Source organism: Canis lupus, chromosome 16 (genome assembly GCF_048164855.1).
Source record: "Canis lupus baileyi chromosome 16, mCanLup2.hap1, whole genome shotgun sequence".
In the NCBI taxonomy this organism is placed as follows: domain Eukaryota; kingdom Metazoa; phylum Chordata; class Mammalia; order Carnivora; family Canidae; genus Canis; species Canis lupus.
Window position 1 is genome coordinate 55,518,044 of NC_132853.1, and position 21,694 is coordinate 55,539,737.

Consider the following 21,694-nt stretch of genomic DNA (forward strand, 5'->3'; position numbering starts at 1 on the left):
CCTGGCGTCGGCCGTAGCATCTTAATCCTCCAGCCTGTGCCTGTGTCTTGGTAGCACTTGGCAGATGCTCCCCGCGACCCGGCGCGCCTCCAAGACTGCCGTCCGTCCGTCCGCCCGCCCGCGGGGCCTTCCTTACCTCGTCACCCTTGTTTAGGCCGCTTCCTCCGCAGCCAGAACAGTTCCTGGCACAAAACCGTTTCTGAATTCTTAGGACCAAAGGTTCAAGGACTCACTCCATCCAGACAGACGGGGGCGCGGGGGTCCCTCTGGTCCTCGACTTTAACAGTAGTGACCCATGGAGAATTGGCCCTCCAGCCCAGTGATTTTTGGAGTGAGAAACTCTAAAAGGAATCACCATAGAGAAAGGCATAACTATAGAGAAAACACACCCAGGGGTCATCATTCCGGGTGGATCCCTCTGTAGTTCCACTTGCTCAGGGGCATGGCAAACAGCAGCCACCCCCCTGCCTTGGGAGCAACGCCTGCCCCAGTCCCTTCCCACCAGGGCAGCCCCACCCGGAGCTGCTGGAGGTCCTCCCCACACAAACCCCTGGGCTCTGCTGACTCCCTTCTCAGCATCTGGGGATCTGTTCTCCTTTTTCTTTTCTTTCTTTTTTTTTTTTGTTTTACATTCTCCCTGGTTTCATACTGAACCCCCCTTTCAAAATGAGGTCCAGCATGATGAGGGCAGCAGCATTTCAGAGATCTTTGGGAAGGAGGAAGAAAAGCAAGAGGAAGAGGGGGTAGAGGAAAGCCCGGTGAGGAGGCTAGGGACACTAATGAATGACTCCTGGTGTCTACCATGGCATCTTCCTTCATGAATTCTTATGAGCTTATCCCTCTGATTCCGTAGAAAAGGGTAAGATTTCTTTACCAGGTCAGTGTTCTAAGGGACTTACAATCTAACAGACCGGTTCTCACCACACACACACACACACACACACACACACACACACACGGACAAGTCTGGATCCTCATAGCTTCATCATTGGCTTCCGTCTCCTTTTTTTTTTTTTTAAGATTTTTAAAATTTATTTATTCATGAGAGATACAGAGAGAGGCAGAGACACAGGCAGAGGGAGAAGCAGGCTCCCTGTAGGGAGCCCGATGCAGGACTCGATCCCAGGACCCTGGGATCACAATCTGAGCCGTAGGCAGATGCTCAACCACTGAGCCACCCAGATGCTCCGCTTCTGTATCCTTATTAGGTTTTGTGTTTCCCCACAACTCCGCAAGGATGATATCTTTCCCGTCTGATTCACAGAGGCCCAGAGAGATTAACTGATCTGCCCAACACCCAGCCCGAATTTACTAAATGGCAGAACTAGAACTCAAATCCAGGGTGTCTCCTCCAAATTCAATTATCTTTTGTTTATATCAGATTCTTAAGACTGAGAAGGGGGAGGTGTCCTCCCCCCAGATATACTAGAATTTTCAGGGAGGGGACATGTACAATTTTTATTTTTTAATTATTTATTTTTTTAAAAGATTTTATTTATTTATTCATGAGAGACACAGGGAGAGACAGAAGCAGAGGGAGAAGTAGGCTCCATGCAAGGAGCCCGATGTGGGATTCGATCCTGGGTCTCCAGGATCACGCCCTGGGCCGAAGGCGGGCACTTAACTGCTGAGCCACCCAGGGATCCCAGACATGTACAATTTTAAAAAGCATATTTGATATTAATATGCAATATGATAATATAATTATATAAAGGTGGAATTCCATGGCTTTTATCATATAAACTAGGAAACTTCCTACCAAGGTAGGAAGAAAGTACCAAGAATCCCCTCACTTCCCCCTGGATATCTAAGTGACGCTGTTATGAAACAAATGCTGAAAGGATGCCTGGGTGGCTCAGTGGTTGAGCACCTGCCTTCTGCTGGAGTTGTGATCCCAGGGTCCAGGATCAAGTCCCGCATCAGGCTCCTTGCAGGAAGCTGGCTTCTCTCTCTGTCTCTGACTCTCTCTCTCTCTCTTTCATGAATAAATAATTTCTTTAAAAAAAAAAAAAAGGAAGCAAATGCTAAGTGTCAAACAGGAGCAGAGGCAAAATGTGCATTAGAAGAGCTCCAGGAGCCAGGAACTTCCATGGGTGGGGCGGGCTGGCTGGCAGTCTCCCTGGAGAGAGGCAGATTTAAACCTGGCTGAGAAGGAAGAGGACAAGGCATTCTGGGTCTTCAAGACATGGAGAGGATTAGGAGATTGTTAGGGGCGGAGCCAGGTGCTGGGGTACAGAGAATGGCAGACAGAAAGGGGGGCTTGCTCCTGAAGGCCCAGGGAGCCATAGCAGCCTCTAGAGCAAGGGAGTGACTCGCATAATGTGTTCAGGAAGGGTCACAGGCATAGCGGAGTAGCCCACTGGAGTGCAAGAGACTAATTTGGAGACTGTTTCAGCATCCTAAAACAGGAGGGTACTGACGATGTAGATGGCAAGGGAGGGGTGTTGTAGGATGGAAGAGGGGTAAGTCAAAATCTGGAAGACTGAGATAAACGGTTCACCGAAGGAAATGTACAGATGGCCTGTGGGCCCATGAAAAGATGCTCCACATCATCAGTCTTTAGGGAAATGCAGATTAAAATCCCCTATGAGCTAGCCCTTCGGACCTGCTATTTCCTAAATGCCAATCGCCAGGCACCACTAAACGTTGGCGAGAGGGTGTGGAGCAACTGACCTCTCATTTGGGCTGACAAGGGTACAAGGCGATACAACCCCTCTGGAAAACAGTTTGGCAGTTTCCTGTTAAGGTTAAATATACACTTATCCTATGACCCAGCAAGGCAGCTCCCAGATCTTCAACCAACAGAAATAAAAACATGTGTCCCCATAAAAATGTATATCTCAGGAATGCCTGGGTGGCTCAGTGGTTGAGCATCTGCCTTTGGCCCAGGGTGTGATCCTGAAGTCCCAGGATCAAGTCCCACATCGGGCCCCCTGCATGGGGCCTGCTTCTCTCTCTGCCTGTGTCTCTGCCTCTCTCTCTTTTTTTTTTTCTCTGCCTCTTTCTGTGTGTGTCTCATGAATAAATAAATAAAACTTTTTTAAAAAATGTGTATCTCGATGATCAAAGCAGCGTTGTTCATCATAGCCACATTGGAAATAGCGCGAATGTCCATCAACGGGAGAATGGGCAGACACACGGGTACCTCCAAACAACACCCATAATATAAAAGAGCAGCTGGTGCAGGCAACAGTGCGGATGGACAAACAGTGTGGATAAGCTGACGCAGCCCTGCAGACCGAATGCTGAGGGAAAGAAGCCATACACAGACCAGAACCTACTGTATGATTCCATTTATAGGAAGGTTAAGGATAGTAGAACTATTATACGGCGATAGAAATCAAATCAGTAGTTGCCCAGGGAGGAGTGAGTGGGGGACAGTAATTGCAAAGGGACCCAAGGAAACTGTCTGGAAGAATAGAGATGTTCCGTATCTTCCTGTGGTCATGTTCACACAGGTGTGTATGTTGGTCTAAAGTCATCGACCTGCACACTCATAGCGGGTGCGTTTTATTATGGTTAATTATACCTCAGTAGAGTTGACTAAAGTGAAAACAAGATAGGAAGCAGATGCTCTCTTTTTTTTTCATTTTTTAAAAAAAGATTTTATTTATTTATTCATGAGAGACACACAGAGAGAAGCAGAGACACAGGCAGAGGGAGAAGCAGATTCCCTGTAGGAAGCCTGATGCAGGACTTGATTCCAGGACCCGGGATCACAACCTGAGCCAAAGGCAGACGCTCAGCCACTGAGCCACCCAGGTGCCCCAGATTCTCTTTTTAAATGGAAAGAGCCTGATTAGAGCTGAACACGGGCATGCCCGAGGCATACACTCAACAGAAATGCAAAGAAAGAGCCATAGCCAGTGTACTCAAAATAGGCAAACCCTGGGGACAACTCAAATATCCCCCAATGCTACAATGATAAATGAAATGTGGAATGTGCATGCCGGGGTGTATTATACAGCCCGAAACTAATGTTGAATAACCTAAACCAGATGCAACAGAGCACAGACTCCACTTGGTTCCATTCATATTAAGGGCACCTGGGGAGCTCCGTGGTTGAGCATCTGCCTTCAGCTCAGGGCATGATCCTCTCTCTCTCTGTGTCTCTCATGAATAAATAAATTCCAAGAAAGAAAAGAAAAGAAAAGAAAAGAAAAGAAAAGAAAAGAAAAGAAAAGAAAAGAAAAGAAAAGAAAAGAAAAAAGAAAAAAAGATCCATTCATATAAAATTCAAAAACAGGCTTAGGATGGCTGTTACGATGGGGGTAGTAACCAGAAGGGGACACATAAGGGTTTGGGGGGCTGGTGAATGTTTTGTTTCTTGATCTGGGTGTTGGTAACCCTTTATAAAAGTCCATCATGCTATATTGCTATTATGTGTGAATTTTTCTGTATGTATATTCCATCTTAATTAAAACACTTTATTTTTCTGATTGGTAAAGTGTTTTTTTGTTTTTGTTTTGGTTTTTTTTTAGAGGTGAGAATTGGAAGGCAGACGTCACCCGTAAGTGGAGCAACAGTGAAGTGTGGGGACAGCAAGTTGGGGTGGCACCTCCATTCCCTTGGCCATGGGCGATGGCAGCTGAGCTTGTAGGGTGGGAGAAGCACCTGATCTCCCAGACTCTTTCCCCATTCCTTCCTCCCTATCAGCCCATCCTGACCTCTCGGCCCCACATCCCGCCTCTCCCTGCTTCCAGGATCCTAATCACGGGAGTGAGAAAGAACTGTGACTGGCCAGCCAGGTCTGCACCTTTGAGGCTCCCTGCGTGGCTTCTCATGACAGGGCCCCGGGGCCCAGAGAGCAGGCCTGGGCAGGTTCCTTGACCTCTGCCCACAGTGGGCCGCTGTCCTGCTGCCAAGGCTGCAGCCAGGGCTGGGGCCTGTCTTCTCCTCCCAGCCGGCCTCTCCTAGACCTGCCTCTGCCCCCACCCAAACCCTCGCCCTTCTGCATAAGACTCAGCATATGTGAAGAGCGACAGCTTTGGAGTTGGACTTGCTTAGTAACTGTGTGGCTTTGGGTGAGTTACTCAACCTCTCTGAGCTTAGTATCTTCATGGATGCAAAACACAGGCATTTGAAAAAGTGAGGTAAAGATCAATGGGCATTTTAACATTTTCTTTGTGTACCCCAACAGTTGTGTGCACCCCACTTTGGAGAGCAATGGCCCACAGCCTGAGGTCTCAATTGCTCAGCATGGCCTTTCAGCACCTCCAAGCTCTAGTTCCACCTCTGACTATTCGTCTGCTTGGGGCCAGAGTAGCTGCTCCTTGACCTCTGGGAAGCTGTTGTTCCTTCCTACGTCTGCCTTCATTCCCAGGGTGATTGTTTCTACTCCCGCACCCCATCTAAACCCCACCCATCCTCCAGGGTGCTGGTGACTTCAGCCACCCCTACAAAGCTCCCATGTTCCCGTGTATTTCACACATGGCACCAATTTTATTGAGCACCTACTGTTTGCCAGGCACTCCCACTCTGGTGTCTGTTCCTTGCCCTGACCTCATCATCTGCCAGCTAGCGTTAGACACCGCTTGTCACACACTGCCTGCCAGTGATCGTAGGATTCAGCATGTTCCCGGGTCTGTGTCATCCGCCTCCATGAGTCAAGATAAGTGGCACCAGCTGCTGTAACAAACAGCCCCAAGCATCTCAGCGGTAAATACAACACAGATTTATTTCTTGTTCACATCACAGTCCAATATGGGTCCGCTGGCCTTGCTCTGAGTGGTGACTCGGGGGTTCAGGCTTCTATCCGGTGATGCCTCTGCCTCCAATACGGGCCATAACGATGTCTGGGGTGGGTGGGGGTGGAAGAGAAAACATGAAAAGACACTTTGAGTTCCAGATCTGGAAGTGGTACGTGTCACTTCCATCCGCATCCCACTGGCCAGAATCGGGACATGCAGCCCCAACCTCACCACAGGCAGACTTGGGCTCACGGCCTTCCCGTGCCCAGGGAGAGGGGCTCATATAAACAGTAGGTGTCCTGAGGGCACAGACCCCATGCACATCTTCCTATGTTTCCCTGAGCTTCCTCCGTAACTTCCCCCCTGCCACCCAACACACTCACGCACCCATCCTGCCCAGCACAGCGCCTTGTTTACCAGCTGATGGACAGGCCAGTGTGAGTCAAAACAGGCCGCCTGAAGAGAAGGGGATGGGGCTTGGCGGGGACACGGGTCCTTCCTGTTCTTCGGACAACACCCATTCCCTGGGGCCATACACTTTGTGTGGGACGTAGTAGGTGCTCAGTAAACATTGGTTGAATAAATGAATAGATTGGATGAATGGAAAGATTAAGAAAACAGGCTCAGGAGAATGGAAGGAAGAGATAAAAGTTTGTTGTTTTTTTTTTTAAATTAGATGATGAAGAAGACACTGGTCCAAACTTGAGACAGGTGAGCCCTCCTCCCAGGCCCCAACGGATGGGACGCCTGTGAACCTACTCAGGCAAAAATGGGGTGTGTGTGTGAAGGGATGGTGTTAGATGATGCTGGGCTTGGCCTCCCTGGGACCTATGGAGTTCCCCACCCTGGGGCAGCTATGATTCCTCCCTTCTGCAATCCACATCTTTATTTGCTGGGGTTCATTGGGGTTAATTATCATTGTGGTTGGAGTGGGGTGGGGAGGAACCTTGCCCCAGCCCCAGGCCCTGGAAGGGAATCATGAGAGTCAGGGATAGGTTAGGAGACCTGGAAGGCGGGTACTGGGAGCTGGGGGACGTGGGATGGTTTAGAAAGACACCTCCTGCCAGCAGTGTAACCATTTCTAGGCTCCACGCCTGGGTGGCCAAGTCTGTAAGCCTTCCTTGCCTCCCACCCATTCATGCGACCCCCCTCCCCCAAATCATCAAAGCCCAGTGAGGTCTGGCTCCAGAAGGCAAGCGGCATTATTCACCGGGGTGGGGCCGAGCGCTCTGGGGGAGAAGTGGCCTGGCCATGGCTCAGATCTTGATCAACTGAGAGTGGGACTGGCATCCCAAGCTCCCCTGGCTCCAGCAGGGCAGGACCACATCGACGGGCCACCTCAGCGTCGGCCTCGCCTCCAAGGACCCTAGCCCTGGCCCACCACAGCTGCCTGCCGTGTGCACCCCGCCTTCTAGGCTGCCAGCTGCTCTGCAGGGACAAAGCCAGGTTGGTGATGGCCCAGAGGGGCAGGTCAGGGACTGAAACAGGTAAGGGAAAGGGGGCCGGCCTTGAGCTGGTAGAGATGCTGCTGAGGCTCTGAGGCTGTCAGCCTGTCCCCACCTGGCAGGAAAGGACACCGAGGATAGGTGGCCCAGGCCACCTGTCCAAATTACAGGGCAATCTAGGTCCTTGAAAATCCAAGGCTGGAGCTGTTAGCAACCCAGACTCCTGACCAAGGGCTTTCCAAGGGTCACTCGGTCCCTCCCACTGCGTCTGTTCAGCACCACAGTCCAGTGTGTGTGAGTGACTCTGGGGTGTAGATTAACCTGGTGGGGCCAGTGCCAGGGCTGGAAAGGGAGTGAGGGCCACGATTCTTGCACAGTGTGGAGACAACCGAGAACAGCGTCTAGAGTGGGGCTCTGGACTCAGACACACCATGGTCTCATTCTTGCTGTGTGACCTTAGGGGAGTTGCTTGACCTCTCTGAGCCTCAGGTTTCTGACAAAGTGACTTGGAGTGGATAAGGGTGACACTACCCAGCTTACTGGGTTGCTGGAGAGAGTAATAAGATCATTTCTGTACCATGAATATCAGTGGACCACCACAGGGCAGGGCTCATCACTAAGCAATTCCTTGGGCTACTGTACTTATAGCATTATCGTTATGGTGCATATTAGTATGATTTAAATCTAACATATATTGGTATCAATAATGATGCTAATAAATAGTTTCTATTTCCAGCGAGACAAAGGGCCCAACCATGCTCACTCCCTCTGTTTCATTCTCTTCGCCTTGTTTTCCATGTATGCGCACGTGTGTGTGCAGGCGCATGTGTTTGCAGAGGAGGGCTGGTGTTCAGGGGCCCGATGCCTCACCCCACTTCTGCTCTGCAATACTGACCACACTGTGCGGGAGGTGTGGGGACCCTGGAAAGGGGAGTTTAGGACAGCCCAACAGGTGGGTTCCCACCTCTAGTTCAGGGATGCCCAGGCCTGACTGCTGCCCCCTGAGCCCTCCCCACCCCCAGACTCCTGTCTACCAGGTCCCTGGGCTTGGTCATCCACCTACGGGGTGTCAAGACCTGAGCTAAGCACCTAACATAGTTTATCATCCCAACTGGCCTACTATGTGGGGTTTAATTATCTCCACTCACAGAAGGAAACCGGAACTTGGAAAGACAAACTAGTCTTCCCAGCAGGTGGTGGAGCTGTGTGGCCCAACTGGACACTCTGGCCCAGGGGAAGCCGTCCACCCAGGTCCCTCTGTAACCTGGCTGACCCAAAAGGTGGATTTGCACTCGCTCGATCCCCTTCCTTCTGGACCACTGGTCCTTCTTCCCCTACTGCCTCCCCTCCTTGAGGTTCTGACACCCAACAAACCAGTCACCCAGAAAGAGTTTGAAGAAAGCTTTGTGGGAACCCTCAATTCAGGGCAAGGGGTGGGGTGAGGAGAGCTGGTGTGGGTGGCTGGAGCTTCAACCTTCCAGTCTAAAGGAGCTGGGCCCTAAAAATAACAGATAGGAGAAGGAGTCTAAAAATAGACTGTAGACAAAATCATGGAACCCTCTGTGAGTGTGTATGCACACACACGTGCACACACCCTTCTTCTGGGAAACCTGGAGGCCCTGAAGCAAAGATCAGCGAGCAAGACCACAGAGACACACAAGCATGCTCAGCTCACAAACAAACACAACCTTCCAGGAGAGCTCTGGGTCCAATACACTCAACCCATGCTTGCACAGATCCATGTCAGTGTTGTCACCCACATTACACACACCCGCAGGTGCATATGCACACACAGCCGAGAGCAGTCAGCAGCAGATCTAGAGGCTGAGCAGGAGGGCGGTGGACAGGAATGGAAGGGGGTGGATGCAGCAAGTCCCACCTGTCCCGCATCCCACTCCCCAAGTCCTGCCAGCTGAGCCCCTGTTCTGATGTGGGGAGCCCCTGAGCCACCCTTGTGTCAAGTGAGAACCTGGGGAGGTGGCTCAGTGAATGGAATACAAGGAGCCAGAGTTTGGGGGTTTGAATCCCATGGCCCTGACACTTGTGCACTCTGCGGCTTGGAGAAATGACCTAACCTACCTGAGTCCTGGTTTCCTTACCTGTGAGGCAGGGCAGTGAGATGGTTCACACGGGTTTGCTGTGCCCCGTATGCGCAAGTCCAAGACTTCTGCTCTGAGAAGGCAGCTGGCAGCGAGCGGCCGTGCAAACTCACCTCGGTTTAGGCACTTCCTAGCAGGTCATCTGCCCTGAGCCTCAGTCCCCCCCATCTGTAAAATGGGGCTAGTAAAGAATGCCTTCCTGCCCTTCCCACTTGAAAAGACGGTGCTATGAGGGTGCTGTGAGCTATGACTGTGGGGAAGGGGGAGCCTCCAGGGTCAGAGATGGTGAGGGTCAGGCCCCCTCTCCTCCCAGAGAAAGCCCCTCCCCCCACTACTGTTCAGGATCAACTCCCCAGAAAGGTATATATCCAGAGCAGGGAGAGGGTCCCACAGAATGTTGGCCCATGCAGACCCCCTGAGCCCATGGAATAAAGAAGGCAGAGTGAGAGAGGGTAAAACTGGGATTTACAGCTTTAAAGGATTTCCAGGTCTCACCACACTGGCGTGCCCCAAGGGTCTTTCTCTAAAGACCAAATTGGTGGTTCTGAATGGACTTGCCAGAAGTTTCCCTGCCTCAGACTCCATCAGACTTAGTCATTCAGCTATAGAAACCCAGGAGCAGCTGGGCCGGTGCAGCTGTGCAGAGTCAGACTAACAAGGAGTCAGGCCCTGTGTGTGCTCTCACAGGCTGTATGACCCAAGCAACAACCTAGTGTTCTCGGGTCGTGGTGTTCTCCTCTGTCAAATGGATTAACTGACCCCCCGTAATTATTAAATGAGTCGTGTGAATCCTCAGAAACCACAGATGTAAAGTGCTGACATACAGCAGGTGCTCAATAAATGCTCACCATCATGACGAGACATGGCACCGCTGGGAGCCAGCCTGTCTGGGTTTGAGCCCTAGCCCTACCACCTCCAGCAGTGTGAGCTTGGGTACGTTTTACAAACATCTCTGTGCCTTGGTTTCCTCATTTGAAAACCAGGAATAACAACGGCGCCCAAGACCATGCGAGTAACACCCTAGAAACGCTTTGGGCACCCCAAGTATTGCTATGACTCTCGGACTATGGTTGAGAGGTGAGACCTGGGTCAGAGATCGGTGCCGCATGCCTGCTGGGGGCCTGCGGGCCTGCACCGCAATCCCCTCGGTGTGGGGTGACCAGAGGAGGGGCTACAGGGATCCGGTTCACCCAAGACAGGACCAGCGGACTGAGGTAGGGAGAGGGACAGGGAGCCTGTCTCATGGGAAGACACATCGAGAGAAAGATGCTGACGGAAAGCTCTTCCTCTCCTCACACCACTGCGGACACCAGGTGGGGGTTCCCCCACACCCACAGCCAATTCTCCAACTCTGGACACGAGCCATCCTGGAACTTTATTCAGTTCTGAAGCTGACGATGGGGCTCGTGTCAGACCCCACAGGTCCCTGGGCTCGGTCCCACAAACACAAGCTCACTTCTGACCTCCCCGATCCCCAGGCTACCTGCATGTCTGTCCAACCTGGCTAAAAATTGGGGGGTTCCCAGAACCCACTGCCTCAGCCTCGATAGTTTGCTGGAACATCTCGCAGAGCTGAGAAAAGGACTTTACTTATATTTACTGCTTTATTGTAAAGTGTATTATGATGAGCAGCCAGATGAGGAGATACACCAGGTCCAGAAGGGTCCTGGGTGCAGGAGCTTCTGTCCCTGTGGAGTCGGGGGACACCGCCTTCTCAGAACATGGATGTATCATCAACTCAGAAGCTCTCTGCACCCTGTAGAGGAGGGGTGCTCATGGAGGCTTCATTGTGAAGGCATGATCGATCATTGGCCCAATCTGCAGCCTCCCTCCCCTCCCCAAAGGATGCGGGGCACTGAAAGCTCCAAGGTGCTAGCCGTGGTGACCAGTCCCCACATTGAAGCTGTCCAGGAGCCCACCCAGAGTCGCCTCGTTTGAACAGAAGACGCTCCTATCACCCAGGAACCCCCAAGGGACTCGGGAGCCTTGGGGAGTCTGGAACTGGGGGCAGTTACTAAATACATACTTCTTATGATGTGACCAATGGCAAAGGAGTCTGAGGTCTAGAGAGATGAGGCATCAGAAAGAGGAGCGGGGAGACTGAGCAGGAGCCCCAGCATTACAGACAGACGGGGCAGAGACCGAGACGGGGAGATAGGCACACTCTCCAGTCACAATGAAATGCTTCTGTGGGCTTGCTCCCCCATCTCGGCCGGCTTTTGCCCTCCCAAACAGCCCCCCAGTATCTTGCCCTGGGGCTTCACAAACCAACCTGCCCTCTCTCAGCCCAGCTCCTCCAGGCAGGTGGGTCAGCCCAGGTGCTTGGGTCACCGAAGTTGCCAGCATGCCCCCCCACCCAAAGCCGGGCTGAGTCAGACATCTGCCCAGGACCAGGCAACCCCAGGTCAAGGGGACCCAAGACCAAAGACAACCCCCACCAAAGGGTACAAGTGCTTGGGCAGCCGATACGCCATGGTTAGGCATGCAGGCTTCAATACCACGGGAATTCGTCTCTGAGGCTTGGTTTGTCCACCTGAAAGCTCTGTGACCTTGGGCAACTCATAACACTGCTCTGACCCTCTGCTTTCCCACCAGTGAAATGGGGATGATCATCATGATACAGTCCTTACTTTACAGGTTGTGGCTTTAGTGGGAGAATTAAATGTATATAAAGTGCAGACACCTTATAAGCTCTCAACATTAATAGTAAAAATATGAAAGCTTACCTCTGGGGACAAGGTGGCTGAAAGGACCCAGGTCAGGGAGCCTGAGCTTTCCTTAATTAACTGGGACCTGAGGAATGTCACAAAACCTCTCTGATGGTTAATCTCTTCGCCTATGGAATAGGACTAAAAGTCCTCACCTACATATCTTGTAGGATTAGGAGGAAGTTTTGGATGAACTCTAATGTTCAGATAGTAATATAATGGGGCCAGGTCAGTGGGCTTACGATTCCCCCTCCAGAAAAGATGCCCTGGATCCTCCAGGAAAGGATTCCCCAGGGGGTCCTCCCACCAGATAGAGGCCCATCCTTGGCCCACTGACCATTCCTTCCCTGCCTCATAACCCTCCCGACCCCAGCTGGTGGGATGAGGAGGCCGTGCTGTCTCCAATATCTAATGGGATTGGTGAGGTGGCCTACGGGAGTCAAAAAAGCAGTTGGGTCAGAAAAGCAGAACTGCTCCCCGGAAAGGCCTAGGATTCACCTACTGGGTGGGCGGGGTCACAGATGGGGTGAGTGCTTCATGGGCTTAAGGCCACCAATGACCATGATCATCACTAATGTGTGCTAAGGCAGTGTGCTAAGTGCCTAATCATGCATCATCCTCCCATGATCATGTCACCTCCTGACGATCTACACTGTTGTTATAAGGAATAATAACCACCTGTTTTACTTGAGGAAACAGACTCAGAGAGGCTGGGTAACTGACTCAAGGCCGCACAGCTGGAAAGGGCCAGCGCCAGTTTTGCTGCCCCGATCTGGCTGTGTCCTGAGTCCCGCCACCTCCTGTACAACCCAGGCTCATCTCAGAGAAGGTGATGCAGGCAGGCGCTGGGAGCATAGGGCTGTCACGCTGTCCAGGACTCGTCTAACACAGGGACAGGAGGGAGCTGGCACCACAGAAGGCACCAGGAGACCGAGTGCCACTTTGCCCGTTTGGCTGCTCTGTTATCTTCGGCCAGCCCCTTGCCCCCGGGGCCTCAATTAGCTCATCTGTAAAATGAGGTTGCCCCACATACCTGGAGGCCCTTCCTGGCTTCCTTTGGCTTCATTCCTGGAGTCATTTGACACCCCCCGCCCCATGTCCACCAAATTAGTAATCTCATTTATGATGTAACTTCCAAGCAGTCTCACTGAGGCTTCTTAACACAGGGTCCCTGGACCCCTCGGAGCTCCAGGAGCTGCCTGGAATTATGAGCAGAACTGCATTTGAGTGTGTGTGGTGTGGGGAGTGCATTTTCCCAGGAGAATCATCTATATCGTTACCAGATTCTAATCCCTAAAGGCTAAGAGCCACCGATTGCTCCAAACTTTTAGAACTGCCCACACCTGGATCTAAATTTTGAGGGGAATAGGTCGAGAAGGCAATCCCTACCATGTAAAATTCTTCCCTTCACTGTGTTTAAAATCCCCTCAGACTTCCTGCAGCTGCACCTGCCACCCGGCTCCAGGCTTCCACCCTCCGGCCACACTGACCCATGGAGACCCCAGCCCCCAGGGCTTCCCATTAGGCTCTGCCTCTACGCCACCCACTGAAGCTCCTATCCGCTGTCCTGTGATTGGGTCCTCACCCCCATGTCCTTCCCCTGGAACCGCAGCGCCAGGACTGGCGGGTGTCTCTTGAGGTAGGTGCAGTGACCAGGATGGCCGGTAGGCATCACAGGGTGGATGGCCTGCGGAACATCGGAGGAGAGAATCCCGGCTGGCCCCCTTAGCAGCCTGGTGGGGAGGAGAGTGCACCTGCAGTCAGGAGGCTGGTGTTCTGGGTCTGGAGCCTCCCGTCGGTAGGCCTCAGTTTTCCCATCTGTAAAGTGGAGGGAGACGACCTAGAACCCCAGATGGTTGCTAAGCAACCTTCCCCCTGGGATATCCTCTGGACCTTTCTGTTGGATGCTGGAGGGAGGGAGCTGCCTTGCACTCCCTTTGGCAGAAGCACTTGACCCAGAATCCTTAGGGAATGAAATAAAATGACTCAGGGGGCCCTTTCGGGACTTGACTGAGCAAACAGAGGCCACTGTCTTCCAGCTCAAGGGGAAGCCTTACCCCCTGGGGAGGAAGGGGGTTCTAAACAGGGCTGCCCCAAGAGCTGCCCAGGCTGGTGAGGGAAATGGGGACCACATTTATGGCCTCCCAGGGTGGGCAGGAGGCCTTGAGATGAGGGCTTATGGGGCCTGGGAGGTGGGTGGCAGCCTCCTTAGGTACAGCGTCTGCCCATCTGGAGAAGGCCAGGAGGGCCCTGCTGGGAAGGGAGAAAGTGTCCTCGTGCCCTCAGCAGCTGCAGGATCTGGGGACAGGGCTGGGGCCTGGACCATCCTCCTCACTCAGCTTCTGGCTCTCCTTCCCCGGTTCTTTTGGACATTCTCTCTCCATCAGCTCCAAATTCTGGGCCCAGAGAGAGCAGGATGAAGGCCCAGGGATGAGGGAAGGCTATGCAGGGATACACAAGGACGGAATGCTCACCCATCCGTCCCGTGACCCCCTCCAGGGGGGCCACGAGGACCAAGTCCTTTTAGGTACAGAAAGACCTTCTCCCTCTTCCACCCTCAAGTGATTAAAGGATGAGACGCAGGCGCGACTGTGATACAGAACATTTTCTACAAAAGTTATAATGAGCCTGTGGGAGGTGTACTTCGTACAGCAGTGGGAATCCCAGAGCCTGCCCCACTCCGGCACTGGGAGAATGGGGAGGAGGCTGAGGCAGGACACAGACAGAGAACAGAAGAGAAAGGGCAGCACCTGGGCTCTGAGAGAGTCGAGTCGGCACTTGGGGGTGGCCCCAGGCCCAGGCCCAGAGAACAGGGAAAAGGACTGGGGTGGGCTCAGGGTGGCAGTGGCAGGCAGCCAAGCCTGCAGTGTGGAAACAGAAACCACCTCCACTGTGGCCCCCGCTCTGGACGCACACACAGACACGCCAGATGGAGGCCTGTGGCATTCTCTGGGGGTTTTCTTGTCTCCTGACCCGGCCAAGGGGGTCCAGGAAAGAGGTGGGGGCTGTGGCAGTGCTCCCATGGGAGCTGCTTCCCAAGCTGAGGGTCAGGGATGGAGGCTCATTGCTGACAGAGGAGGAGGGTGTGTGTGCCCACACATGTAAGGGGGCCCCTGAGTCTCTCCCCCACATCTGTGACCTCAGTCCAACTGGAAAACTGAGGACACATGTCTGAGGACCACCTGGGGCTGGCCTTTCTCCTGGTCTCACTGGTGTCATCACAGAGCAGGGACACATGCTGAGCTCTCAATGACCAACTACCCACGCAGAACCATGCAGCTGCCCCTCTGCCTCCAGACCCGGAGGCAAATCCATCCAGCAGCCCTCAACACACAAACATGCACAGAGACCCGGGGAGCTTAGATAATCGACATCCTCAGGCTCTTCCACTGTCCATATCACAGGACTGGCCCAGAAGAGGCTAGACACCCAGCCATGCCCAGTCTCCGCCTGTCTCTGGGCTGGCAGCCACTGAGGCAGTTGGCAGCTGCCTTTTCTCCACCCCAGAGCACGCCCACCAGGCCAAGGGCCCTAATACTGCAGCTCATTGCTCTAGCACCTTACATCTATTGCCCTGACCCTCTGGGGTCCATGGAGGGACCAGGGTGGAGGCAGGGTGGACGAGGGCAGAGTGAGGAGAGCAGAGTCAGGCTGGGCCCTGCCACAAGGTGAACTGGTAAGGGGGCCATTCACCGCCCCCTCACCCCGGCCTGGCACCCCAACTCCCCAGCATGTCCAGTAGGGGAAGGACACGGGGATGGGGGCTGGCTGTGCTTGGGATGGGGGTGGGGACTACCTACAGTCAGAGCATTTGGCTGAAGAGTCTAGCTAGGAACCTCCTCTCTAAGGTGTATGGGGGGAGGGGAGGCAGCCCAAACTCTTCCCTTCACAAATATGTAGGATATGAGCAAGTCTCCAGCCTGAGCACAACAAGAGGATGCTTGGAGGAGAGTGTGGGGAGAGACAATGGCCCTTGGAACAGGCCATGCCCACCCCCCACACTCCCATTCAGCTCTAATGGGCATGTCATCTATTCCCTGGGGCCCCAGGGGTTCCCTGCCCTTCCTCTGGGGCTGGTGTCCCAAGAATCCACATGTCCTTTAGGGGCATTCGGATGGGTGTGGCTCAAGGGCTTCAGGACCCCTTGCTGGTACCTCCAGGCTACACCTGCATGTGGAGTGTGGACAGGCTTTCAAAGATGATCCACATGGTCTTTGCTCCTGGGGAGGGGCCGGGGGGCTTCAGGGCTGGCAACTGTGAGGACCTCATGGTCCCACGGTGGGTTGTGGCAACATGCAATTCATTTTGGTTTGGAGAGAGGAGCCCTCTGTTATCTGTAGAGAAAGACACAGAAACGGACTTCAGGTAAGGGCCTTCAAGACATCATTTTAAGACAAGATGAACCATTTGGACAACTAACCCTCTCCTGACAGGCTAATGGTCAGGGATGGGGACACTGGCCATCCCCATCCAATGAACTGTAAACCAGACTGCTTCCTCACACCCACTCCTGCCCAGCCATGCAGGGTAAAAGCCACTGACACCAAAAGGAGGCAACGTCATGTGCTGGGCTTGTGGGATGCCATGAGAAAGGGGTCCGCCCAGGGCCAGGCCACCAGTGTTAGCAGACTTGAGCTCCCCTGACAGCTTTTGAACCTGACAACTCTCCTCCCATGGGAGTCACCAGGCTCTAGAGCCACACAGACCGGGGATCAAGCCCAAGCTCTGCACCAAGCAGCAGCAGGACCTTAGGATGAGCTACTGCAAACTTCTGAGGCTCCAATTGCTCTCCTGGAAAATGGGGATGATACAGTCCCTGCACATGGGAGCTGGGAGGGACTCAGTAAGAGGACATGTGCAGGGGCATCTCTGGCACCCAGTAGGTGGGAGGGCCCAAAACGTCCTGGCTGTGATTACTCTGACTACTGTATCGCATTCACACTCATTTGGGGGCATTTTGAGATCTAAACGGAGGTGTTTTACATTTTACATTTGCTGTGATAAGAAGGCCTCTTGTCCTCCTTAAATTGGCAGCCTCTTTTTCAGAGTTGGGGATGAACAAATTAAGTGAGGCCTCTTGTAATTGGTGGGGACTAAGTTTTACTAAATACGATATTACACCCCCCCCACACACACACACACACACTCCTGAAAAGGCAGATCTTCCCCTGGGGCCCCCTAAGGCCCTAAGGCCCCCATCTTCCCATCCACCCAAGGCTCAGGGCACTCACAACTCCGTGTCCTCCAGGGCTGGTGGGCGCTCCAGCGCCTGCCTCCTCCTCCTCACGGCCCCCAGAATCTTCTTGCGGGGCCCCAGGGGGACGCTGATGCTGCGGAGGTCAAGGTCGGAGCACAGCATCAGGGCCTCCAGGTCGATCTTCTCCTGCCGTAAGAGGGAGGTGAAGTCCTCCATGTGCAGGGAGGCCAGGAAGGTCTCCAGGGGGCTGGTCTCGGGCTCCAGGTCCTCATCCAGGCCCAAGTCCAGCTCGTCCCAGGGCAGCTCCTCCCCGCAGCTGCGGTCCTGCAGGCTGTTGGCACTGCCCAGGCTGTCGTCGTCCAGGCTGGGGGAGCTCTGCAGCCGGCCTCGCGGGGCGCCCTCGGCGTCCTCGCGGCCCAGCCCGTGCAGCCCGCTGCTCAGGTAGTTCCTGCGGAACACCATGGTGCCCAGGCCCGGGCGGGTAAACAGGGAGTCGTGGCCTGAGTCGGTGCTGACCTCCGAGTGGGCAGGCTCGGCCGCCAGCGTGGCACGGGAGACGCTGTCCTCATCCGAGAGGAACATGTCCCGGAGCGGGGAGCGGCCCCACTCCTTGGGGTTGGCGTAGGTGCCCTGGCGCACGAACATCACGTCGCTGCCCAGCTGCAGGCCCGAGAGCGAGCGCACGCTCTTGCGGCCGTCCTCGGAGATCTTGAAGGTGCCCTCGCCGCCCTGCTTGCGCCGCTCCAGCTTCCGCTGGATCTTGCCCTTGCCCCTGGCCGTGCCGTGCAGCGTGGCCTGCGAGTAGGGCAGCTGGCTGCCCAGCGCCAGGTGCTGCAGCCGGCGGCTCAGGGTGCTGGACGTGAGGCTGGAGAAGCTGAGCGCGTCGGAGCGCTCGGCCCGCTCGCGGCGGTAGCGCCGCTCCATGCGCTCGTGGTGCTTGCGCTGCATCTTGGCGCACTCGCGGATGCGCCGCTCGGCCTCGCGGAAGGCCTTGTCCTTCAGCTTGCCCACCAGCTTGGGGTTGAGGCTGCTCTGCTTGGCGGCGATGGAGTCCAGGTAGCGCACGCACTCCATGTGGCCCTTCATCGCGGCCATGTCCAGCGGCGTGTGGTAGTCGTTGTCCAGGCACCAGATGTTGGCCCCGAAGGACACCAGGAAGGACAGGCAGTGCAGGTGGCCGTTGGAAGCTGCCAGGTGCAGGGGCGTGTTGCCCCAGATGTCACACTTGTCTGGGTCACCCCTGCAGGGAGGACACGCAAGGAGGGGTGATGAACCCACGGCCGTCGGCCCTGGCTGCAGACGCGGGGAGCTCCAGGCCCGGTTGGGCGACCCCCGGGGGCGCACCGGCAGGACCCGAAGGCCCCGAGATGTCTCCTCTGACTCCTGGAGATGCCAGACCTACCTAGGGAGAGCCGGGGGAGAAGGGGTGGAGGTGGAGGTGGAGGTGGGGGTGAGGGTGGAGGTGGGGGTGGGGGTGGGGGTGGAGGTGGAGGTGGGGGTGGGGGTGGAGGTGGAGGTGGGGGTGGGGGTGGAGGTGGAGGTGGGGGTGGAGGTGGAGGTGGAAATGGAGGTGGGGGTGGAGGTGGAGGTGGAGGTGGAGGTGGGGGTGGAGGTGGAGGTGGAAATGGAGGTGGGGGTGGAGGTGGAGGTGGAGGTGGGGGTGGAGGTGGAGATGGGGGTGGGGGTGGGGTGGGGGTGGAGCAGAAATGGCCCCAGGCCCGCAGGGGGTGGGGCAGCAGGAAAGGCGGGCCGGGGCGGGGCCTTCCCCAAGAGAACTGATGGCTGGGAATCTCAGGGGATAAATATTTGATGCCCAGAGAGAAAGGAGTGAATTATTCATGGAGCCCAGCGGGGAGCTGGCCCAGAGAGGTGGTGGGCCAGGGCCGTGTCTGGGTCTCTAGGCAGGCGCGGTGGTGAGTGTGGCTGAGGGTGCAGGGGTGACCTTAAAAAAGGACACAGGAGACTGGTGGGTGCTGAGCCTGAGCTCCGGGGGGAAGGTGTGTGAGGGTGCGTGCCAGTGTGTCAGCGGGCACGGCCATGTCTGCAGGGAGCGGGGCCAGGCCTGGCAAGGCTGCGTGTGAGAGCAGGTGTCGGGTCTTGGCCTGGGCTGGGAGGGGAGTGTGGGGGCAGCCAGCACCAAAGCGGAGGAGGAGGCAAGTGTGCAACCTGGGCCCAAGAGCCCTCCCTTCCTGGGGCTGCCCTGTCATTGGGAGCCTTACAGGCAGGCTGGCTTGTGCCTGCCGAGGGGACCCACCCAGCATCTTCCCACACCCTCCACACCCGATTGTGCCCCTTGGGAGCCCGGCAGCTCCTCCAAGCTCTCCCCTCCCACAGGGACCTGGCTCAGCACCTCTGCCTCACACTAATGAGGCCCTGAGGCCACCCCGCAGGGCTGGAGGAAGAATCATTCCCTTGTCTCAACAGCTTTCCCCACAACCCCCTCCTCATTTCCCCTACTGGTCGCCAAGTCCTGCAGGACAATGTGGCGAGGAGCTGCTTGGCATCTGGCCCACCCCCCTTTCAACATCAAGCCTTGCTCTCTGTAGGAGTTGGGGGGTTTGGTGCACTGGGAAGCCACCCTTTTCCGTGGACCTCTCTGATGGGAGGCAGGATGGCAGGACCGCTGTGTGATCTCGGTGCGGGAAGGGCCAGTCTTGGCTTCTTGGAACATGGCTCAGCACCCTGGTCTTAGGGCCTGCTCCCACCTGCCGCAGGCCTGAGGAGAGCCTCAGAGGGAGGACAAGGGGGTTCCCCACCACCACATGTTCAGGGCTTAAGCCAGCATTTGGCACCAGGGCCAGCTGGGCCCCTTGCCGTCCACTGTGATTTCCCAGGGCCTAAGACGTTCATATGAACCCTCCTGGGGCATGTCCTCCTGGGGGCATGCTTTCCACTCCTTTTCCCTGTCCAGGCTGCCCAGGTGTCCAGTTCAACCAGGTGACCTCTCTGTAGGAAACTGTGGAGGCTGGGGAAGCTGTCCACAGTGTCATTCAGCCCCAAGAACCTACATCAGTGGGCCTGGATCCTGAATTCCTCCATTGCTACCTTCACACCCCTTCCCTGGCCCTGACGCATGGACTCTATGCCCACTCCTCCTCCCAGACAACTCCTAAGGGCAGGAGAGGGAGCCCATTATGGGGGAGGGGCAGAGAGGGAGTTAATGAGGTGGCTGCACCCACTGACATTTGGTGCTGGAGCCGGTGCCCATAAATCCCAAGAATGAGCCAGGAGAGAGCTGAACAGGGAGGTGCAGCACTGGCTGGGAGAGCCCTCTGGCCCCGGGCTGGGAGAGGGCCCTAAGGAGCTTCACTTTGCACCACTTCTCCCCCTTCTCTTCCATCCCCACTATTGCTTCCTGGTGACACCCACCCAGGAGACCGATCCCACCTCCCCCTCACTCTGCAGCCCCTCCCACAATCATGGACCCCAAATCCCAGTCCCTCCCCTCCTAGCCCCTCATCCAGGTCACAAGTGTCACAAGCCTCGGGTTGTGCGGCCCTCCCACAGCTGCCAGGCTCCGGGGTCCCACCTTAGTTGGGGTAGAGAAGACAGGCGCTCAGAGGAGGGAGGCGGAAGATAACTTGGAGTCTTGGGGAGTGTGTCTCAGGGGACTGGAGGGGCCTGAAGACTCTCTTCCCCTTCGACTGGGGGGCTCGGGCAGGGACAGGGCGGGTACTCACCCCCGGCTCACGATGAGCCGCAGCGACTCCAGGTTGCCGTGGTAGGCAGCCCAGAGGGTGGGAGTCATGCCGTCCTCGTCGGGGGCGTTCAGCTCCTTCCTGGTGGCCTCTTTGAGGAGCTCCAGGTAGCCGTCCCGGGCCGCCCGGTGGTACTGGTCGTTCATGGCGCCTGACTCGGACGGGGTGGGCAGGGGGCACGGGGAAAGGCCCCCCGCGGGGGAGGGCGGCGGGGTTAGGGCTGAGGCATGGGGCTGGAGGAGGGGGCCGAGCAGGGCCCGAGGCCGCCAGCCCCCGCTGCCGCACACGGAGGTTGCGGAGCGCCAGAGCCTCCGCGGACATCTGAGCCGCGCACCCCGGGAGGGAGGGGGGGGTAGGATCTCCCGCCGCCAAGGGAGCCGCCCCCGGGCTGCCCCTGGGTCCTAAACACCCTGCTCCCGAGCGCCCCGGGGCGACCCACGCGACACCCTGCCCTCGCCCCAAAAGCGGTCACCCCAGCGCCCCGTCCCATGATGCCCAGCCTGGGGACGGGCTGAGGTCTGTCCTCACTGGAGCCCCGGCTCTCCGGCTCCCGATGTCTCCACCCGTCGAAGGAAGGGGCCAAGGACTGGGCAGCGGTGTCTGCGGGCAGTCTGGATCCTAGGACAGCGGGCCCGGGACGGGGAGGAGGACTGCGCCCAGACAGCGACGAGCACCCGAAGGCCTGGCTCCAGGCGCCTGGGCCGCGCGGGGTCGGGGGGCCGCGCACCAGCAGGGGGCGCTGGAGGACTGCGCTTGCTCCCGGAGCCCGCCTTCGCCGCGGAGCCCCCTGCGGGGAGGGATCGGGAACGAGGAACTTCGACCCCTGGGAGGGTGTCGGGGAAAGGGGCACTGGGGTC

At 56.0% G+C, this 21,694-nt stretch overlaps 1 protein-coding gene across 5 annotated transcripts; it reads right to left on the minus strand.

The window, feature by feature from the left end:
- Positions 1-5,578: 5,578 nt before the first annotated feature.
- USH1G (USH1 protein network component sans) lies at positions 5,579-21,673 on the minus strand. Of its 5 annotated transcripts, XR_012009271.1 has the most exons (5): positions 20,820-21,673; positions 17,174-18,379; positions 16,097-16,276; positions 13,528-13,760; positions 5,579-13,141 (listed from the first exon to the last, which is right to left on the minus strand). XR_012009271.1 is itself a non-coding variant. In XM_072781503.1 (3 exons), the coding sequence occupies exons 1-3, from the start codon at positions 20,981-20,983 to the stop codon at positions 16,273-16,275; spliced, it is 1,374 nt and encodes a 457-aa protein (XP_072637604.1). In that variant the 5' UTR covers positions 20,984-21,673; the 3' UTR covers positions 14,533-16,272. The 5 variants fall into 5 exon arrangements, 2 of the variants coding, with proteins under 2 accessions (XP_072637604.1, XP_072637605.1); XR_012009272.1 differs by having other exon boundaries at positions 5,579-13,675; XR_012009270.1 differs by having other exon boundaries at positions 5,579-13,760.
- Positions 21,674-21,694: the final 21 nt, after the last annotated feature.